A 22,573-nucleotide genomic window follows, 5' to 3' on the forward strand; every position below is an offset into this window, starting at 1 on the left:
GTTCCTTTTTTATTATGGTCACTTGATTTTACTCTTATGATTGACGAAAAAGCACCTTTCCTTCATTTTTTTTACTTTTAGCTTAATTTTCTAGAAGAGATTTAAATAGCTCCTTCTTTTGTTTTTCTGCTTTTCTACAAAGCAGTATTTCATTATGAATTTTTAAAAATTCACAACATGTTAATTTTTTTAATCTTTTTTTTTCCTGTTAAACAGTAAGATTTTAAACTGGTTTCCCATAACATCTAATTGACAGAAGTTCTGAAGAAACTATGATGGGTTTATAGGCAGAGTGATGTACCCTAGCATGAGGTTGACATTCACTTAGTGGGTAACCTACCAGTTCTATTTAAGAGTGTTGTTATTGGGCCACGGTAGAGTAAGTTCACTGTAGTCCCTCTTCCACTGATTACAGCTAAAAACTGAACAAAGTACTCAAGCAATTACTTGAGAACTCTGAAAAGTAAGTAATAGCAAGTGGACTGGAGAGGGAATACAACACTTGAACAACCACGCATGGTAAAGATGAACATTCTTGTAACAAATGGAAAGGTAGAGATTCTTAGCAGAGAAATATAAAATGCTAAAAAGGATTAAATGGACATTTTAGAACTAAAAAGTATAATATAATTTTTAAAAAAATCACTCAGGTGGGCTCAGTAGAATATAAATGACACAGGAAAGAATCAGTGAGCTTGAAGATAAAGTCAATAGAAATTACCCAGTCGAAAGAAGAGGAAAAAAAAAATAAATGAGTAAAACCTCAGGGATACAAACTTCCACTTACAAGAAAAATAAGGGGCACCTGAGTGGCTCAGTCGGTTAAGCATCCTCAGGTCATAATCTCGGGGTCTTGTCGGGCTCTACACTGGGGCTAGATCCTGTCTGGGATTCTCTCTCCATTTTCCTCTCCCCACTCCCCCCCCCCCAAAAAAAAAACAAGTCTTGGTGATATACAGCACAATGACTATAGTTAGTAATAGTGTGTTGTATATTTGAAAATTGCTAAGAGAGTAAATCTTAAAGTTCTTATTACAGAAAAAAAAATTTGTAAGTATGTGTGGTAATAGATACTAAACTTCTTGTGATCATTTTGCAATATATACATAAATCATGTTGATGTTAAATATCAATTGTACCTCCATTAAAAAAATATAAAGTCAAGGGCCTGGGGGACATTAACAAAAGGTCTAATATTTAGGCATTGGAACAAAGAGAAGGGTAAGGAGAGGACATAGGTAAAGAAAAAGGGGTTGAAAAAATAATAACTGAAAACTTCCCAAATTGGGCAAAAGCTGCACATTTACAAATTCAAGATAGTCACCAAACTCTAAGCAGTGTAAAAGACATACCATACATATCAGAATGGAACTCCTGAAAACCAAAAAACACTCAAAAGCAACAAAAATAGAAAGACAGTGCAATAGGAAAACAGTTTCAGTATCTGGGATTTCGTACCAGGAAATATGGAGTAGAAGACAATAGAACGGTATCTTAACATTCTGAAAGAAAAGAATTGTCCACAGAATTCTGTATTTAATAAAATACTCTCTAAGAGTTAAGGCAAAATAAAAACATCCCTAGATGGAGAAAAACTAAAATGTTAAAGGCAGTTCTTTAAGCTGATATCATGGGAAATGTAGAACATCAGGATAAAAGGAAGAGCAACAGAAATGATAAATAATCATGCAAATATGATAAACCTTTTCCACTCTTAAGTTCTTTAAAATGTCTTTGACTAGGGGAAGCAAAAATTATAACATCATCAGTGGGAGTGTTCATTGAATGTAGATGTAATACTTATGGTAACTATAATATAAAGAAGGAAGGCTAAAAGGACTTTTTTTAAAGTTTTTTTTTTTTAAAGATTTTATTTATTTATTCATAGACACAGATTGAGAGAGGCAGAGATACAGGCAGAGGGAGAAGCAGGCTCCATGCAGGGAGCCCGATGTGGGACTCTATCCCAGGTCTCCAAGATCACACCCCAGGCTGCAGGCGGCGCCAAACCGCTGCGCCACCGGGGCTGCCCTAAAAGGACTTCTTTGGTTTTAAACTTGTCTATTTTGCTTAAAATGGTGAAATATTAATTCTAAGTAGGCCGAAAAGTTAGATATCTATTTCTCAAGCCCTAGAGCAACCATTGGAAAAATATCAAGAGATAAAGCAGAAGATTCAGTGGATAAAATGGAATCCTATAATCCAAAATAAGACAGGAAAGGGAGGAACAAAGTAACCAATACCAAAGCAGGAAACAACCAGAAAAATAATAAAAAGTGACACTAATTCCAACTCTATTGATAAAATATTAAATGTTAGTGGTCTAAATAGATAAAAGGCACAGATTGTCAGGGTGAAAAACAAGACCAAACCATATGCTGTCTATGAGATTCTACTTTAAATGTAAAGATACAGATTGAAAATAAAAGGATATACGAACATAGATGCACAAGTCCTCAACAAGATATCAGCAAATTGAATCCAAAAATGTATAAAAAGAATTGTATATATAACCAATTAAAATTTATCCCAGATGTGCAAGTCTGGTAATGCATTAATGTTATCCATTAATGTAACCCATTCTATTAATGAGCATAAAAAGAAAAATCAAATGGTCATATCAATAGATAGAAAAACCATTTAGTAAATCACATATTCATGTTAAAAATTCCTTAAACTGGGAATGGAAGAAAACTTTCTCAACTTGATTAAAGACTATTTTCCAAAAACCTACAGCTAACATCATACTTTATGATGAGAAACTAGAATTTTTCCCACTAAAATCAACTATAAGGCAAAGATGTTCTCTCACCACTCCTTTTTAACATCATACAGAAGCCCTTGCTAATATATAAGGCAAGGCGAGGAAATTAATAGTGTACAGATTTGGAAGGAAGACATAAAACTGTCTTTGTTGGGGTACCTGGATGGCTTAGTTGAGCAGCCAGCTCTTTATTTCGGCTCAGATGGGGGTCTCAGGGTCTTGAGGTCAAGCCCCAAGTAAGCTTTGTGCTCAGCAGGGAGTCTGCTTCAGGATTCTGTTCTCCCTTTGCTCCTCCCACACACGTGTGTGCATGCATACTCTCAGATCTTTAAAAAACAAAACAAAACTGTCTTTATTCACATGTGACATAATCACCTATGTAGACAATCTGAAAGAACTAACCAAAAAAGTGGAAGTCCTAAGCAGTTGTAGCAAAGTTGCAGGATACAAAGTTTATGTGCAAGTCATTGCTTTCCCATATACCAACAATGACCAAGTAGAATTTGAAATTTTAAACACAGTACCATTTACATTTGCACCCCCTAAAATGAAATACTTAGGTAAAAGCCTAAGAATGATGTATAAGGGCAGCCCCGGTGCCTCAGTGGTTTAGCGCTGCCTTCAGCCTAGGGCCTGATCCTGGAGACCCAGGATCAAGTCCCACGTCAGGCTCCTGCATGGAGCCTGCTTCTCCCTCTGCCTGTGTCTCTGCCTCTCTCTCTCTCTCTCTCTCTCTCTCTGTGTCTCTCATGAATAAATAAAAATCTTAAAAAAAAATTATGTACAAGATCTGTATGAGAAAAACTATGAAACTGGTGAATGAAGTCCAAGAAAAACTAAATAAATGGAGAAATATACCCATGATCATGGGTGGTAAGACTCAATATTGCCAATTTATCAGTTTTCCCAACTTGATCTATAAATTCAATGCAATTCCAGTCTAAAGTCCCAAGAAGTTACTTTATGGATGTCAACAAATTGACAAGAGTCATTTGGAGAGGCAGACGACCCAGAGTTGCCAACACTGTCTTGAAGGCTATCTGACTTGACCACTTACTATAAAAGCTACAGTAATCAACATTGTGTGGTATTGGTAAAAGCAAAGATCGTTGGGGAAAAAATAGCCCAGAAGCAGACTCACATAAATATTGACATTTTACAAAGGTAGAGAGATAGTACATATAATACGATGAAGCAAAGGTATTTTCTTCAACAAATGGTCCTGGACCAACTGGGCATCCACATGCAGAATAAATAAATACATATACATACATACATACATACATACATACATACATACAGACTACATCCTTCACCAAAATTAACTCAAAATGGACCTTAGATCTAAATGTAAAATACAAAACTACAAAACTCTTGGAAGATAACATAGGAGAAAACCTATGATGACGTTGGCTATTTTCATGTCTTTTTAGATATAATTCCAAATACACAATCCATGAAAGAAATAATAAGCTGGACTTCATTAAAATTTATAAAAACCTTTGCTGTGTGAAAGACGTATCAATAGAATTAGAAGACACATCATAGACTGAGAGAAAATAGCTGTGAAAGACATCTGATAAAAGAACCGTTATCCAGGGATCCCTGGGTGGCGCAGCGGTTTGGTGCCTGCCTTTGGCCCAGGGCGCGATCCTGGAGACCCGGGATCGAATCCCACATCGGGCTCCCGGTGCATGGAGCCTGCTTCTCCCTCTGCCTGTGTCTCTGTCTCTGCCTCTCTCTCTCTCTCTCTCTCTGTGACTATCATAAATAAATAAAAATTAAAAAAAAAAAAAAAAAAAAAAAAAAAAAAAAAAAGAACCGTTATCCAAAATATACAAAGAAAACTCTTAAGATTCAACAATAAGAAAACCAATTTACAAATGGGCCAAAGAGCTCTACAGGCACCTCACCAAAGAAGATATATGGATGGCAAACAAGCTTACGAAAAGTAGCTCCACATCATATGTCATCATGGAAATGCAAAATAAAGCAACAGTGAGATATCATTATACATCTGTTAGAATGGCCAATATCTGAAACAGTTATCTTTAGAAACTTCAACATTCTTCTCTCAGTAATCCATAGAACAAGTAGACAGTAAATCAAAGATGCAGAAGATGTGAACATTATCAACCAGCTTGACCTAATTGACATTTGCTAAACAGTCCCTCAAACAGCAGCTGAATACTGCATTTTTATTTTTAATTTTTTTAAAGATTTATTTATTAGAGAGAGCATGAGCAGGGGGAGGGGCAAAGGGAGAAGCAGACACCCACTGAGCAGAGCCAAACATGAGGCTCTATCCCAGGACCCCAGGACCATGACCCAAGCCTAAGGCAGATGCTCAACCAACTGAGCCATCCTGGCCCCCCACTGTGTTTTTTTTTTCCCAGATACACATGAAACATTCACTAAGATCAACCATGTTCTGGGCCGTAATAGAAACCCTACCCAATTGAAAAGAATGCCTTTGTCTGTCTGTAACAGAAATAAATTATAAAGCAATGACGGAAAGATATGGGAAATCCTCAAATATTAGGAAATTAAGCAGTATACTTGTGAGTAACCCAGGGGTCAAAGAGGAAGTCTCCCAAGAAAATTGGAAAATATGTTCAACCTAAAATGAAAACACAGCAGTGGTTGGCCAAGGGTAAAGTGTGGGAAGAGGGCTTAACTACAAAGGGGCAAAACAAGGGAATTTTGAGGGGAGAATAATGGAATTTTTCTGTATCTTTATTATGATAGTTGTTAGAAGATTATGCATTTATCAAAGCCCAGAACTGTTAACCAAAGAAGAAATTCAATTGCATGTAAATTTTAAAATATTTTTAAGAATTTAAATGTCAAGGTGTCTGGCTGACATAGCCAGTAGAACACGGGACTCGATCTCAGGATTGTGAGTTGGAGCCCCATGATGGGGGTAGAGATTACTTAAAAATCTTGGGTGTGGGGGCTAGAATTTAAGTGTCCTTTTAATGGAGTACCCTTGTTTTTAGTCAAATGTTTGGATGAGTTACTAGTCACAAGGCTGCTGAGTAAAAAAGGGAAACTACAGTATTTTTTAGACATAGGTATGACTCACAAGTAATCACTCTTTGGGTTGGATCTTTTTTTTTTTTTTTTTTTTTAAGATTTTATTTATTTATTCATGAGAGAGAGAGGCAGGCAGAGACACAGGCAGAGGGAGAAGCAGGGAGCCTGACGCGCGACTCCATCCCTGGTCTCCAGGATCAGACCCTGGGCTGAAGGTGGCGCTAAACCGCTGAGCCACCCGGGCTGCCCTGGTTTGGATCTTTAAAGGATTTAGACCATCTCTTCGAAATTCTGGTTTAAAAATGGTAGTTGTGAAATAAAAAAGGAAGAAAATAAAATATAAATTTTTTAAATAAAATATAAATTAATAAGAGCTATGCTATTTTAGATCCACATATATGTACATTTTTTCCAAGAAAATTATGCTTATTGAAAAAATACATACTGTTCAACAATTAGCTGAAAAAAGTGAATTTTGCAAACAGTTGCTGTCAATTAAATATAGAAAGACATTGCACTGAGAAAAGAACAAGCTGAATGATCTTCAAATCTTTAATTTCTTTGAATGTTTTATAATTTTCAGAGTTTAAGTTTTATATTTATTTTGTTGAATCTGTTCCTAAGTATCTTATTCTCTTTGATGTTGTTATAAAAGAAACTGTCTCCTTAATTTCATTTTCAGTTCATTGCAACTGTATAGAAATGCATTGGATATCTGGAGAGTGGTCTTCTGTCTTTCAACCTTGCCAAACTTAGTAATTCTAACAGTCTTTTTTATTGGGCTCCTTAGGTTTTTGTTTTATTTTGTTTTGAAATACACAAGAGGGTGTCTGCAAATAAAGGTAGATTGGCTTCCTCCTTTCCAATCTGGATACCTTTTATTTCATTTTGTACCCCTAATTGCCCTGAGTAGAACCTCCAATAAAATGTTGAATAGAAGTGGCAAGAGGAAGCATCCTTATGTTGTCTCAGGGGAAAAGCATCCAGTCTTTTGTCATTAAGTATATTAGTTGTGGGTTGTTGTTGGTTTGGTTTTTTGTGGCTTTTTTGTGTGTGCGCATTTATCAGAGGTTCCCTTATATTCCCAGTTGGTTGAGAATTTTTACACCAAAGGGTGTTAGATTTTGTCAAGTGCTTTTGCTTTTCCTACAGTTAGCAAAGTTGATCATGTGATACTTCATTAATCTTTTATTTAGGGAAAAAACCTAACTCAGACATTAAGTTAAAAAAAATATATATGTATAATTATTGCCTCACCTTTTTTTAGCCCACTTAACTGTAAAGTTCAGTGGGTATCTTATCGAGGGCTATAACATGGTCTCATTGTGGTGTTAAAAACTGTCATCTTGGGCAGCCCAGGTGGCTCAGCGGTTTAGTGCCACCTTCAGCCCAGGGCGTGCGTGATCCTGGGACTCGAGTCCCATGTCGGGCTCCCTGCATGGAGCCTGCTTCTCGCTCTGCCTGTGTCTCTGCCTCTCTCTCTGTGTGTCTCTCGTGAATAAATAAATAAAATCTTAAACACACCCACACACACACACACACACAACTGTCATCTAGATTTTCTTCCTTTCCCTGCCTCCCTGAAGTCCTCCCACACCCATTCCGTTTATGTGTGAATCATGTTTAGGTCCCGTGTGATGGCAGAATGACTGCTGGCAGCTCCAGGCAAACGTCTTCCAGTCCAAAGAAAAAAGAGTTTCCATTTCTTTCCACCTTTCTCCAGACCCAGCAACAGTCCCAAGATCATCTTTAGTTGGGTCACTTGCCTGTTGTGAAGTGTATCCTTGAGGACAGGGGATGTGAAGCTCCATTTAAGCCTGAATCACATGCCCTCCCGGAGCTGGTCAGCCCCACCCAACTACATGGAAAGAGTATGGAGATTTTCAGTAACAGAAATGTAGAGGATGGATGTCAGGTTACCAAAAATAAATGTCCACTGCACCTTCTGTGGTGAAATATTCCAGAATAATGCAAAGTATGTGAAATTGGTATTTAAGTAGTTTTATTTCCCTACCCCATCCCTGGCAGGGGTAGCTTATATAAGCTAAAACTTTTCTCTACTCACACCACATTCCATCTCCAATAGAGAAGAGCCAAGAAAAGAGTGGGGGTTGGACAGGAAGATTAATGATAATCTAATGGAGCAGGGACTGGTTACACCCACAGTTTTCATCTGCTCTTTTGTTTCCTTGAATATTTTATCATTTCCAAGTGTGTTATTAAGGGCTCTCTAGAAAAATAGACCCAATAGTATACAGAACTCTATATGTATTACATATATATGTGTGTGTGTGTGTGTGTTTGTATATATAACATATGAAGGGATTTATTATAAGAATTGGCTTATGCAGTTAGGGAGACTGAGAAGTCCATGATCTTTTTTTTTTTTTTTTTAAAGATTTTATTTATTTATTCATAGAGACACAGAGAGAGAGGGGGGCAGAGGCACAGGCAGAGGGAAAAGCAGGCTCCATGCAGGGAGCCTGACGCAGGACTCAATCCAGGGTCCCCAGGATCACACCCCGGGCTGCAGGTGGCGCTAAACCACTGCGCCACCGGGGCTGCCCAAGTCCATGATCTTCTATTGGTAAACTGGAGAACCAGGAAAGCTGATGATGCAGTTTGGTCTGAGTTCAAAGGCCTAAGAATTGGAGAGATAGATGGTGTAAATACTGTGCCTGGGTCTGAGCACCAGTGTTCTAAACCTAGAGAAGATGGATGTCTCCCTCTGAGAGAATAAATTCTCTATTCCTCTGCCTTTTGTTCTACTGAGGGCCTCAGGAGATTGGGTGAGCTCACTTGTAATGGTGAGGGCAGTCTTAATTCAAATGCTAATCTCTGTCAGAGACACCCTCACAGACATACCTAGAAATAGCATTTTACTTGCTATCTGGGCATCGCTTAGCCCATCAAGTTGATACATAAAATTCAGTATCACATTAGTCACGGTAACTGCAGATTAATTTATTTTTTTTGTTTTGTTTTGCAGATTAATTTAAAACAAGAAATGGATTAATGCCCTCTTCATTCTTGCCTCTTTTCTCATAGTTATTTCTGTGCTGTATCTGAGCTTCTGAGGACTGGACATCATGAAAGAGCAGTGTGTTCCAGTCCCCTCTAGACTCTCCATTGCTCTGCCTATAAATTTCATCTAATGGGAATGAGACCTCTGTGGCCTCTTAATGTACCTTCTGAAAATCCAGTAACTTTATGGTTTAAAGAAAAGTTATTCTTGGTTATGATCTTTATAGTTACAAACTATAGGATAAAATAACAATGTATAGAACTTCCCTTAGTATATACTTCTAGGTAAATGTAGAACCTATTACAGGGAAAGTGGTGTTTCAGTTATTACAGTTTACCAGCTACTTTCAAAACTTAACTGCAGCTGTGCTTTGTGTGTGTGTTTGTGTGATGGGGGAGGTGTTTAACTTTTTTCAGATTACTATAAGATAAAGCTATTTAGGGCCACATTTTTTCAATTTGTAGATATTTTTTCACATTTCAACAACAAAACAGAAAGCATCTTAGAATCAGTACTGTGTCATTGCTTACCGGGCAGGTATTTTTTTTTTCTTGTGTTACCTAAAATAATGATATGTCTTAAAATTGATGGTGTGTGATGATTAATATTACGTGTCAGTTTGCCTGGGCCATGGGGTGCCTAGACATTTGGCCACACATCTTTCTGGGTGTATCTGTGAGGGTGTTTCTGGATTGACATTTGAATTGGTAGACTGAGTAAAGTAGATTGCCCTTCCCTAATATGAATCTTATCCAATCAATCAAAGACCTAAATAGAATAAAAAGACTAAGAAATAGGGAACTCCTCCTGCCTGCCTGAGCTGGAACATTGGTTTTTTCCTGCTTTCTGCCCCAGACTGAAGCACAGCTCTTCTTGGGTCTCCAGCGTCTTGGTTTGTGTGAATTAGGCATCAGACAGACCTCTGTATCTAAGCAGCCCCTAGGGCTCTCCTCAAAGCTCCTCCTGGCCTTCTCTCTGTCTGCCTCAACCACAGAAGAGTTTCATGAGAAAAATGTGTCCTTAAAGGGCTCTAGCATTTCAGAGATAGAAAAATATGTATCCAGCTGAGGACATTGACAAAACTTATGCAGAAATAGTTAGAGATGACATTTTAGAAAGAAGATTCAACTTAGGCAAAAGCCCAGAAGCAAGAATACAGAAAATAAGTTTGGTTTGTCTAGAATATAGATTGGGTAAGAGCACTAGATAAGATGTATATTTCAACCAAATATGGTTTGTCCCTGAAATTCTCCAAAGTAAAAGTAGTTTGCCTTTCAGTGTTTTTAAGATTATTTTATTTCCGTGGATCAATTTTAAGTAGTAAGTGAAAGTTCTCTTTATCTAGGGTTCATATGCCCCTGCACAGGCTTATTAGCACTCTGGAATGATCTTTGACATCAAAAGGGCTATAGCCAAGCCACAGAGGTCCACAAGCACCTAGCTCTAGGGTACCCAAACAGACCAGGTTCAGCCTCTCGCTGCTGACAGAATCCAAAGACAGATGAGGGGTCGTGAAACAAAATAAGGTATTTCAGTGAGACCAACACCAAGAAGTTGGCAGACTAAAGTCTCAAAGACTGTCTCCAAAGTGCTCAAAATACTCCCAGATTTAGATAAGGAGAATGTGGGACAAAGGTCAGTGGGTACATGTGCTGGGCAGTAAAGGTCAGGCTCCTCACTGTCTTGGGGTCATTTGTGCAGGGTCTTGCAGAAGTCAGGGAGCGTTAAGGCTTGAGGGAGTTGTTTCACTTCCTATCAGGAGATCCTTTGGCTGTGATGTCTTTTGCCTGAGTTAAGAGATAAGCTAGAAAGAAGAACTTAATCACTTAGAAAGTACAGACAGAGGTCAAAATGGAGGTGGCTAAAGTCCTTTTTCAGAACAGTATAATCTTCTGCCTCATTTCTAAGTTTGGGATAATTTTTCTTAACCAGAGGAAAGAAGATCAGGTTTGTGATAATGTTCAGGAAACAATAATCTTTTACCTTAAAAAATTAAAAACCAAAAATCACTAGTACTATATGAAAGGAAAAGGGAATAAAAATCATTAGTCTTCCTCTTAACTAGAGAATCATCACTATGTCCCTGATCCTTGCAGACTTCTTCTATACATTATGTGACTAAAAATATATGGCCCTGTGGGTGTTTGATTTTAGTTTTAAAAATGAGATCATGCATACAGTATTTACTAACCTACTTCTTTCCCTTCTTTCCCTGGAATTTAAGCTCCTTGGAGCTGGGACCCAGCCACCTTTGTCAGGTCCCATTCCTGTGTACTGGGAGACACCTCCCATGCGGGCAGTAATTGAGACCATGTTCTTGCTTCTATTTGCAGGTTGGCAGCCTAGATGGTTCCTACTCTGTGGGGGTATATTATCCTATTATGATTCTCCTGAAGATGCCTGGAAAGGTTGCAAAGGGAGTATCCAAATGGCGGTCTGTGAAATTCAAGGTAAGAAACCAAGAGATTTGCAGGTTTTCTTTTTCTTTCTGTCTCCCCCATAAAATTAAAAAAAAAAAAAAACACTGGCCTCTCTGTGCCTATCTCTGCTGTTCCTATGATACAAAGATATACATAGTGTTATGTCCCAAAAGAAAGCTTTGCAAATAAGACCTAAAGCTGCAACCAATTTTTACGAGGAGGTTGTTGAAGAGGTAGTCAAAATAAATGAGAACAGTGTGCTTCATCACACATTTAGTGCCCATTTTTTAGTCCCTTGCTCACCTGAAGCCAGGGCAACTATGTGCAAAGCTTATTTAAGTCTTTTTACTACAGCATCAAACACTTCTATGTTTAAATCAGGACACACACACACATACACCTTCTTATCACTACTGTATACTTAAAACAAGCAAACACATAAAGACTTGCAAATAGCTTTTACTTCTTAGTTTGGGAACATCTTAAGACATGCTGAGAAGATATGGCTCTGAAACAAGATTAGTAGAGAAACAGATTAGAAGGGTATTTTACAGCAGGGTAGGGGGTGAAGGAGAATGTAGTTTGCTTATTTCTTCTTCCAAAGATCTCAGAGGAAATTCTCACACTTTTGATATAACTTGTGAAGGACAGTAGAAAAGAAAAATATTGTGTTCTTGATTGCTTTCCAGTAAACCCAAGAAGATACAGAGGCATACCCTTGTTGGCATGCAAGCTTTTTTGGCCTCAGAGCAGCATACTTTACACACACAAGCCAAAAGAGAGATTCTGTCTCTATTCCAGTAAGGAGAATTGAGTGCTTCTTTTTTAGTCTTGGTGATACCTTGGAGCCAGCCAGGGTTTTTCTTCTTCATCAGCAGAGGCATTGAGGAAGAGATAAATAAACTAGGGAAGGTGGTAAGAGCTAGCATCCTCCCTTGGAAGAAGCCTTCAGTGACTGGCACCAGTTGAGCTCCAGAATTTGGGTGGAGTGGAGGCTACCCAGATTGCACTCTTCTAGGTTTCTAACCTCCCTCTGCCTTGCTCCCAGTTCATTCTGTAGATAACACACGCATGGACCTGATAATCCCTGGGGAGCAGTATTTCTACTTGAAGGCCAGAAGTGTGGCTGAGAGACAGCGGTGGCTGGTAGCCCTGGGGTCAGCCAAGGCTTGCCTGACAGATAGTAGGACCCAGAAGGAAAAAGGCAAGTATCAATTGTCCTCTGATCTCGGATCCTTGGGAATCACCCACTGACCTCTTTGGGTTCCCATATTTGTTATCTTGCCTCTGACCACCTAGGCAGCTTTTTGTGTCATTCGCATACCATATACCCCTGAAATTTCAAGGACAGTGTGTATTTAACTCCTCTCTTAGCATATCACAATAGAGCATGGGCTTTGAAGCCAGATACAACTGGATTCAAATTATGGCTTTGTAGATTACTGGCTTTTTGACCTTGGCATAAGTCATTTAATCTCTCTGATCCTCAGCTTCCTCATTTTTTTTTTTTTGCTTCCTCATATTTTTAAAAAAGATAACAACCTACATTAGAAGGATTGCCATGAGTATTAGTAATGATATGAACCTGTTTAGTACCTAGTCTGGCACAAAGTTGACTTTTGGTAAAGAAGCCTTGGATCAGGGTATTTTCTCCAGTAACACCCCACCTTCCCCTCCCTTTCCCTGGGACGGATACCTAATTGTCAGGTTGCTACTGCTTAATGCTCATTAATTCAACATCATTAGGTCTCCTGAGAACCCTGGCATAACTTTCTATGCGGACTGGGGGAAGAGTGCCAGGGCTTACTGTCTGAGACCTAATGCCACCTTCCCAGCCCTTTACCCCATATGTACACCTGAAGAGATTAGTGGGAGACAGGGGCCTCTTTCTTATGACAAGTGTGGCAGATGTGTTTACCTCTTCAAGTAGACACAGGAAAATGGCCTCTTCCTTGGTTGTTTTTGTTTTTTTTTGTTTTTTTGTTTTTTTTAATTTTTTTTTAAAATTTATTTATGATAGTCACAGAGAGAGAGAGAGAGAGGCAGAGACACAGGCAGAGGGAGAAGCAGGCTCCATGCACCGGGAGCCCGACGTGGGATTTGATCCCGGGTCTCCAGGATCGTGCCCTGGGCCAAAGGCAGGCGCTAAACCGCTGCGCCATCCAGGGATCCCTTCCTTGGTTTTTTTGAATGCCAAATTGGGAGCATATTCTAGACATTGTCAGATCAAGTTATAATGTACAGCTTTTTTTTTTTTTTTTTTTTTTAATGTACAGCTTTTTCATGGGGGAAAAAAAAAACAAGTGATAATGAGCCCTCAGCGCCAGAGTAGCTGGAGCACTGTGCTAATGAGGGAGCAGCAGGTGCACAGAAGGGTGCTATTAGCCTTGATGGGTGGCATGCTGGATGAGTTCTTTGAGTTAACAAGCCATCTTATTAGTAATAATTGCACGTTACAGAACAGTTTCCCAGTTTTGAGTACTGTTAGCAGGTAGATCGCTATGACCCCATTTTATAGATAGGGAAAACTATGCAGCAAATGAAACCAAAACTCTGAACCCTTGATTGACTCTGTTCCCAGTTTTTTGTTGTTGTTGTTTTTTTTTTTTTTTTTTTTAAAGATTCTATCCATTTATTCATGAGAGTCTCAGACAGACGCAGAGACACAGGCAGAGGGAGAAGCAGGCTCCCCATAGGGAGCCTGATGCGGGACTCAAACCCTGGACTAGGGTCACACCCTGAGCTCAAGACAGATGCTCAACTGCTGAGCCTCCCGGGTGTCCCTCTGCTCTCAGTTTTGACATGAGGAGTTGAAAAGTATGCTGTATCCTTCTTCCTACACTGGCTATCATTCAGTATGTTGGCCAAGAAATAACATAGATTAAAAAGACTAGAAATCTCTTTTTGTTTTTCTTGCCCACATATCTTCATGTGTATCTTATCTATAACTCATACCATAAACATCTGACTTTAGATGTAGGTTATATATTGCACTCTATGGTATGCTAACCAGTGAATAGTTCCTTCATCCTGTAATTACGTTATCCTCATTTTGTTATTTAGAGTTTGCTGAAAACACTGAAAACTTGAAAACCAAAATGTCGGAACTAAGACTCTACTGTGACCTCCTTGTTCAGCAAGTAGATAAAACAAAAGAAGTAACCACAACTGGTGTGTCCAATTCTGAGGTAAAATATTTGTCTTAGCCACAGGAGAAGTAGCACCAGGTGTTGCTTACAGGTAATGCTTACTCTCACACAGTCCCTGACTATTTTAGCATTTACTATTTTTTGGAGGAGAAAGTTAACAAAATTCAATGAAGAGAAAAAGTGTGTGCATGTCAGCATATGGAAGCATATAGTTTTCCTTCATGGAATGAATTCAGGATTAATTAGTTGATAACATTTGGAACCTTTAACATTGGTGCTGATGTACTAAAATTTGTTTCTTCCCAGTTTGCATCACTTTGTAAATACAGCCTTACCTGTCTAGCACAGCTACTTCTAGAGGTGTGGCTACTAACATGCCAGCATCATGTCTATCAATAATGTGTATCTGTCATCTTTGATGAGACTGTAGTAAGATTTTATTATTTATTTATTTATTTTAAAGATTTTATTTATTTATTCATGAGAGACAAACAGAGAGAGAGGCAGAGACACAGGCAGAGGGAGAAGCAGGCTCCATGCAGGGAGTCTGATGTGGGACTTGATGCTGAGACTCCAGGATCACACCCTAATCTGAAGGCAGACGCCCAACCACTAAGCCACTCAGGCGTCCCTAATTTTTTTTTTTTTTTTTTTTAACTAAGCTCTACATCCAACATAGGGTTTGAACTCACCACCCCAAGATCAAGAGTTACACGCTCTATGGACCAAGTCAGCCAGGCACCTCTATGACAGAATTTTATTGGTGACATAGTAATTGTGCTTTAGTATAGGCTAGTTCTTTCAAAGATGGAGACAAGCCTTTTTTTCTGCCCATTATCAGTAAGGATTGCAATTTTTAATGTTAATTAATAAAGTAGTCATTCGCTCGTCCTAAAACATATAATAAAAGGTCTATCTGGTGTTATGTATTAAATGGCTCACACTACCCAGAGAGAGCCTCTGGTCTCTATACCACTAATAGTATAATGTTCTTCTACCAAAACCATTAACTAGGATCTGTAGATTCTTCATTTACTAGCCATTGTTAATCAGATTATATAATCTTATCTATACTTCATTTACTAAACATTGTTAATCAGATTATATAATCTGATTAACAATGGCTAGTAAATGAAGAATCTACAGATCCTAGTTAATGGTTTTGGTAGAAGAACATTATACTATTAGTGGTATAGGTACTTTCAGTTTTTCTAATAAGGGTGATTTAACTCGCTTTCATTCACTACCTTTTTGGCTGTCTTATTCATTCAGCAGTTGCCTGGGAGCAGGGAGGAGAGGGATACCAAAAAAACATTTCAGCCCTATTCTTGGGATTTTTAGGGTTCAGAGCAGTGATTCTCAGCCCAGAGCCTCTGGTTTTGCCCCTCAGGAGATGTTTGGCAGTGTTTGGAGACATATTTGTTTGTCACAGTTGGAGGAGTGCTACTGACATCTACTGTATGGAGGTTAGAATGCTACTTCTTGTCCTGCAGTGGGCAGGAGAGCTCTCCCACCTACTTCTCCCACTCCAAAAATTAGCCCCCCATGTTAGTCGTGCCAAGGTACAGAAGCCCTGGTCTAATGCAAAGGAAAAATGTGAACACAGCAATTTTTTTATCCAAGATGTTTAGAGTGCCTTGAGAATTTGCTAATGAAACTGTGGCTGTGCTATTGTGATTTATAATAAGAAATATATGTTTGGTCTCCATAAGAAATATGTTTAGCAGAGCTCCTGAAACCCTTGGAACTTCCTGTGATGAGAATGATAAAGTTGTCTCTTGTTATGTTAATGAGGTGACTTTAAGAAGGTGCCTAAGGATGGGAGGCTGGTTGACCCAGGACCCAACCATATGATTAGAGCCACCCAGCATCCACCCACCCTCATCTCCTGGGAAGGGAAGGAGGCTGAAGATTGAGTTTAATCCCAGCAGCAGATGATTTTGTCAGTCATGTCTGTGCAATGTAAGAACAGGGTTTGGAGAGCTCCTGAGAACAAATGGAGATTCAGGAAAAGTGGTGTGGTCAGAGAGCATGGAAGTCCTGAGTGGTTCCCAGATGCCTTGCCCTATACATCTGTTTCTGGGTTGTGTCCTTTTAGAATAAACTGGCAGTCTAGTAACTAGTAAAATGTTTCTCTGAGATCTTTGAGCAGCTCTAGCAAATAAATCAAAAGGAGGGGGTTAGAACCTCCAATCTGTAGCAGATCAGTCAGAAGCACAAATGACAACCTGGACTTGCCATTGGTGTCTGAAGTGAGGGATAGGAAGCTGCCCTGTGAGATTTGACACCAATTTGAGGTAGATAGGGTCAGAATTTAGTTGAATTTAGATCACCCAGCTGGTGTCAGAGAATTGCTTGGTGGTGTGGGGAAAACCCACATATAATTGTTGTCAGAATCATAGTAGTCCACAACCAGTAACATCACCTGCTAGCTTGTTAGAAATACAAAATTGATGAAAATAGAGAGGCCACTCTTAAATTAAGAGAAAAATTCAACTGAGTACATTTTAAAAATCTTACTGGCTTTATTCAGCAACTCATTTATCAGGCAACATCTCATCTGGCAGATAGAAAGGAGCTCTGAAAAGCCTTAAAAGGCTAGAGATTTTTATAGACCAAAGTGAGCAGGAACAAGGAAATTCTGCTGGGCATTTATTGATTGATTAAAACAGGGTTGCTCTCTTCATGTGGAGTGAAGAGAAGTCATGGAGCTGGATCAGGTAACTTGTGCCAATTTGTTGACCTAGGCCTGCCTTTTCTGGGACAATGAGGCATAGAAATTGAAGTTTTTGGTTTTGGTGTGAGGATTAGCATGAGCGACTCCACCTTGGGCACAGTCTGGCTTCTTTTATACAATTAAGATGTGTTTATTGTACTCTCTAGTCAGGGTATGGCCTCAGTTTCCTGAACAACTTATTAATATCAGTATTCAGAGGAAAAACATCCTGAACAAGTAAAATAACTAGGGGTTAAAGTGATCAGATATTCAAAAGGATTCCAGTTGCTAAGAACTCTCAAACTCATCTGTACCAAAAGTCAAAAACCCTATCCTAAAAGCAAACAAAGAATGATTTATGGTTTCTAACGCTTCTATTCTAGAACCTCATTTTTACTCAGGCAATAGGAGACATTTTTCCATTGATTCCACTGGTCTTCAGTCCATGTGATTTCCTATTTCATGGCCTGCCACCCCTCATGGACTGGAAACTCCCTGAGGGCTCTGTGCCCAGCACCTGGCACAGTGCTAGCATATAATACTGTTCAACTGAAAGAAGTTGTCTCCAGCTGGAACAGTGTGGGGAGAGTGTGAAAGGTCAGATTGAGGCTTGTATAGGGTTAATAGATAAAGTGGACTCTTTCTTTTGTAAATGATGTACATATTTGTCCAGCAAAATAGGTGGGTACATTATTACTACATTGTGGATAAAAACCTCTAAGGACATTCCACTATTGAGCCTTTTCTTTGGCAAGGTAAAGAAGTCATCTACTCTTGTTTTGTAGGAAGGAATTGATGTGGGAACTCTGCTGAAATCAACCTGCAATACTTTTCTGAAGACTTTGGAAGAATGCATGCAGATCGCAAACGCAGCCTTCACCTCTGAACTACTCTATCGTACTCCCCCCGGCTCACCACAGCTGGCCATGCTCAAGTCCAGCAAGGTAAAAGCCAGTTCACGTTGGGGGCAGCAGGACATAATGAAAAGCTACAGAGTTAAGAAGTGATGTAGTGAGCCATATTATCCATCCCCCTTTCATGACTAGAGAGACATTTTTTAGTGGCCTTCCCTTTATGTCCACTTACATATTTCTGCCCTCGGTCCTCTGTATCCATTTACTTTTAGCAGTTTTACCACCTAAACCTGTCTCTGATATAGCTAGCCTCTTTTCTGCTTCCTTGTCCAGCGAGTCTTGCCAAGATTTGTGGTTGCCTTCTAACTGGTTACTTTCAGCCTAACCCTTCCAGACAGCAAATGGTATTTTATTCATGAAGTATAAACTGGACCACTTTACCTAAACCCCTCAGTGCCTCCCTCATTGCCAAAGGTTAAAGTCAGAACTTCTTAATCCATTCCCACACCCACAGTTTCTTTCTCTGTCCTTAGCTGGCTGAACATACTAACTGCCTATAGCTCCCCTGACATCTCTGCACCATTTCCCAGTGCCAAGAATGCTGTTCTCACTTATCTTCTCCTGATTAGCACTTCCCCATCCTTCAATATTTAATCTGTCCTTCCCTGAATCCCTAAGTTGGGCTATAGGAGCTCCTCCTCTATGCACACCCCTATTATAGCATTACTCTATATTAAAATTACCTTAAGTGTAGGAATCTTCATACATGCTGTTTATACTTTTAGTGTTTGAAACAATGCTGCATTATAATCTTTACTGAGCATAACTAATGAGAAAGCCAACCACCAAGGGTTTGGTTGTGATAATTAGATTCTTCAAAAAACCAGTCTTCCTTTTCCTTAGAAATGCGGGTACACTTATCTGAAAAAACACAAAGGACTGGTTGAGATCATTGACTCCCTTCTTTTGGGAGGGTCTAAAATTGTTCCTGTTGGGGCAGTTATGTTACAGTAATATTTACCACTTTTATATGTGATGAAATTCTAAATATGCTCTGTGAAGTTTAACATGAAGCTTTCATTTTTTTGCTTCTTTTAAAGATGAAACATCCTATTATACCGATTCATAATTCATTGGAAAGGTACAGTAACTCTTGGTTTTTCTTCTTTATAAAGATAAATAATTTTTTATTATCAATTTTTTAAAAAATAGGAATATTTTTATCATGATTCGAGATGATACCAGAAAGAAACAGTAACTGATTTTCCTCTTTGGGGTGAGCTTGAAGCAATGCAGACCTTTCATTTAGCACAGACTACCCAGGCAGATGTTTGCATTTTCCCTCAGGTATGGATGGATCTGCCCACCACATTTAGTGACTTTTCATCTGTCTAGTGTGCTGAGGGTTGGAACCTCCTCTCTTATGGAGAGGCATTGACTTAAATGTGCTTTTATCCAGAAAAGACAGTACTGTTTTGTTTTATTTAAAAATAAAAATCTTAAGTAGCCTTCCAGGTTGAAAACAAACAAATTTAATACCAAAATCTAAACTGTTTTCTTCCTCTAATTGCTCCTTCAATTTTAGAAAAAAGTACACATGTACATAGTTGTATTCCTATTATTTGGGGTCTTTATTCAGTTATTATTTTACATAAGCATTCCCGTATTTTGATGTACTCCATATATTTGTACTTTCAAATTATTATTTAACATTTCATCTCTTTGTATACTGTTGTTTGCTTTAGCACAAAGATTGTTCCAATTTCGTTAACATTTTTATCTTGTTCTAAATATTTCTACTAGAAAAAATTGTAGACTTATTTCTCATGACATTTCCTTACTAAACACATTTTTAAGTATAGCCATGGGACTCGAACTTACAACTCTGAAATCAAGAGTCCTATGTTCCACCAATTGAGGTAGCCAGATGCTCCTAAACACCTACATTTTTAGTTGCTAAGTTGAAATATGACACTTCTTTAGAAAATAAATGCTTTTCCTGGAGTCACCATATAGTTTGGACCCTTTTTTGTTTATTAGAAGAAAATATTTTTGTTCTAATTTATTTGGATTTAATCACTTATAATAAGATGTTATGATTGAACTTGTCACAGAATTAGCTGTTCTGCTTGCATGTTAAGTAGCCTTTTCTGTTATCCCAAAGGGCAGCAGATTCTCAGGATGTATCCTATATCCTCCTAGGTTTTTTCTGTCAGTCCTATTTTGCGGGGAATATTCTCCCCTCACCACAGCATGTAGCTTCTAGACAGTTAACTGCTAGGCAAACATGTAAGAGTGGCCAATGATTTTAGAACTGGAGAGAGAAAAAACTTCCCAGGGAGAAGCTGAGGAAAGTGAGAAAAGTGTTAAATGTTTACATTTACATTTACATTTACATTTACATTTACATTTACATTTACATTTACATTTACATAGCTGATTGAAAACCAGAGACCTGCTGGTGGGGAGCAGGAAGCTTGAGTCACCTGAGGGTCTTTGAAAAACCAGGAATGGCTCTTTGATTTCAGACAAGCCTGTCTCATCATCAGATACTTGTCTAGGAGGCAGAAGGCTGAGAGGTTTGGCTGATTCAGCAGTACTGGTTTTTAATCACTGAACCCTTCCCCCCTTTCTCAGAATAAGAGCTACCCAGACCATTTATTTAAGACCAAATAATTGGATGTTTTGGCTTTTCCTTACAAAATATTTTCAGGCAAATGGAGTTAAACAGTTGTGAAAATGGATCTTTGCATATGGAAATAAATGATGGTGAAGAAATCCTAATGAAAAATAAGAGCTCCTTACATTTGAAACCAGAGATAGATTGCAGCATATCAAGTGAAGAAAATACAGATGATAATATAACAGGTAAAAACAACTAAAGTCTGAAGCAAACCATTGATCTTGGAAGTTTGTTTATGCATGATATGACACTTAATAGGGATTGGCCTCAAGACAGAATACTAGTAGGTCCTAAGGCAGACATTAGCCTGGTAACATAGGTCACTTGACTATATTGTGTCATCTCATCCAACCCAGTGTTGAAAAGGTGGAATGAAGAGGATTTTTCCCGCTTGTTGTTCTTATCTGTGTTATTTGTGGGATGCGGTGAGCAGCAGCCATCTGTGCTGCTTTATAGACACTGCTCTTCTACTCTAAGTCAAGATCCTTTGAACTTAAACTATGATGTCAGACTTAACAGAGTGTAAAGTTATGGCAGTTGAGGTTGCACTCCTCGTGGTTTTTGGTGGGGCCCAACAATACCAGAATTCACCAACCACCATCAGGTTTTTCACCCAGCCTTCTCCATGTCCATCAAGCCAGAGTTCCACATTTCAGGTAATAGCTTGTTGTTGAAAATGCTTCCCTTTCAAATTTGCTAATTCCATTGGCTCTAACCACTAAAACCAGCTTCAGATCAGTCCAAGACAATCCTATGAAAGCTTTTGTGTTATAAGTGTTTAATAATTATTTTGAAAATAAAATTTCAAATAAGTTTCTTGCTCATCTCCCCTGAAGTAAGAGACCTGTTTTTTCCAGATGAGTTGGGGGAAAAGAAGATGCATTTTCAAAGCTCTAAATCCACTGAATCACTAAAGTCTTATCGCTTGAGTAAATAATAAAGATAGGAGAATCTCTATGGAAACAGTACTGTTATTTGGTCCAATAATTTTACTTATTTCTAGGAGTTTATCTCCAGGGAATAGTCAAGTTTAAGGACAAATATCTGTGGACAGGAATATTCTTTATGACATTACAGTTGATTCTCATTATTCATGGTAATTGTGTTCTATAAAGTCACTGCAGACATTGAATTAGCAAACCATTGCTTCTAGAGGAAATACAAAGTTAGGTTCCTACAAACCTCTGTTCACATTTTGGTTGATTGATCAGTATATAGCTTTGTTTTATGAGTGTTTCTGTTCAAAGACCCCTTATTTAATATGTATTGTTGATTCGTTAACAGTGAACTCATGGCCAACAGCCAACAGTACTATAACTCATGCCTGAATGAAATTTACCTAACACATATACTTTCTCCATAAGGCACATCATAGCCTTCTTAGACTTAGGAACAGTAGACAGCACTACACTTGGAGGCACCTATAAACAGCAAAATCAATAACAAAATGCACAAAGCATGATGCTACATAAACACACTTGTGTATAGTATAAGAACTGAAGCAAGAAGGCAGATTGTCACCTTGTTTGACCTCCACTGGAATATGTATGTGTGACTCAAATTTTTCACCACTCTACACATGTCTAGAAGTGACTGCAAAAGTACCACAAGCATTGGTTTTAGGATTACAAATAAACTTTCCTGAGAAGGCAAATACACTAATAATGAGAATCGACTGTATTTATAACACTAAAATTTGAGAAACACAGTGTCCTCTATGTGAGCTTGATGCAACATCAATGGTCATTAAAATCATATTTTAAAGAGTATTGAATGATAATGGAAATACTCGTGATAAACGAAAAAAACAAGTGGAATACAAACCTACATATATTTAAACCAAATTGTGTTTGTATGTATATATATAGTATTTCACTGATTTTTATTTCTGTATAGTTTTCTGTGTGTTAGAAATACTCAGCAATG

At 38.4% G+C, this 22,573-nt stretch overlaps 1 protein-coding gene across 1 annotated transcript in view; it reads left to right on the forward strand.

The window, feature by feature from the left end:
- The window catches only part of PLEKHA8 (pleckstrin homology domain containing A8), a 52,998-nt gene that overhangs the window by 10,415 nt on the left and 20,010 nt on the right, over positions 1-22,573 (forward strand). Inside the window, 6 exon segments of the mRNA NM_001167698.1 lie at positions 11,159-11,275; positions 12,294-12,449; positions 14,309-14,433; positions 17,896-18,054; positions 19,065-19,105; positions 20,678-20,832. Of these exon segments, the coding sequence (NP_001161170.1) occupies positions 11,159-11,275; positions 12,294-12,449; positions 14,309-14,433; positions 17,896-18,054; positions 19,065-19,105; positions 20,678-20,832 (753 nt within the window).

The sequence above is a fragment of the Canis lupus genome, chromosome 14 (genome assembly GCF_011100685.1).
Source record: "Canis lupus familiaris isolate Mischka breed German Shepherd chromosome 14, alternate assembly UU_Cfam_GSD_1.0, whole genome shotgun sequence".
Lineage (NCBI taxonomy): Eukaryota > Metazoa > Chordata > Mammalia > Carnivora > Canidae > Canis > Canis lupus.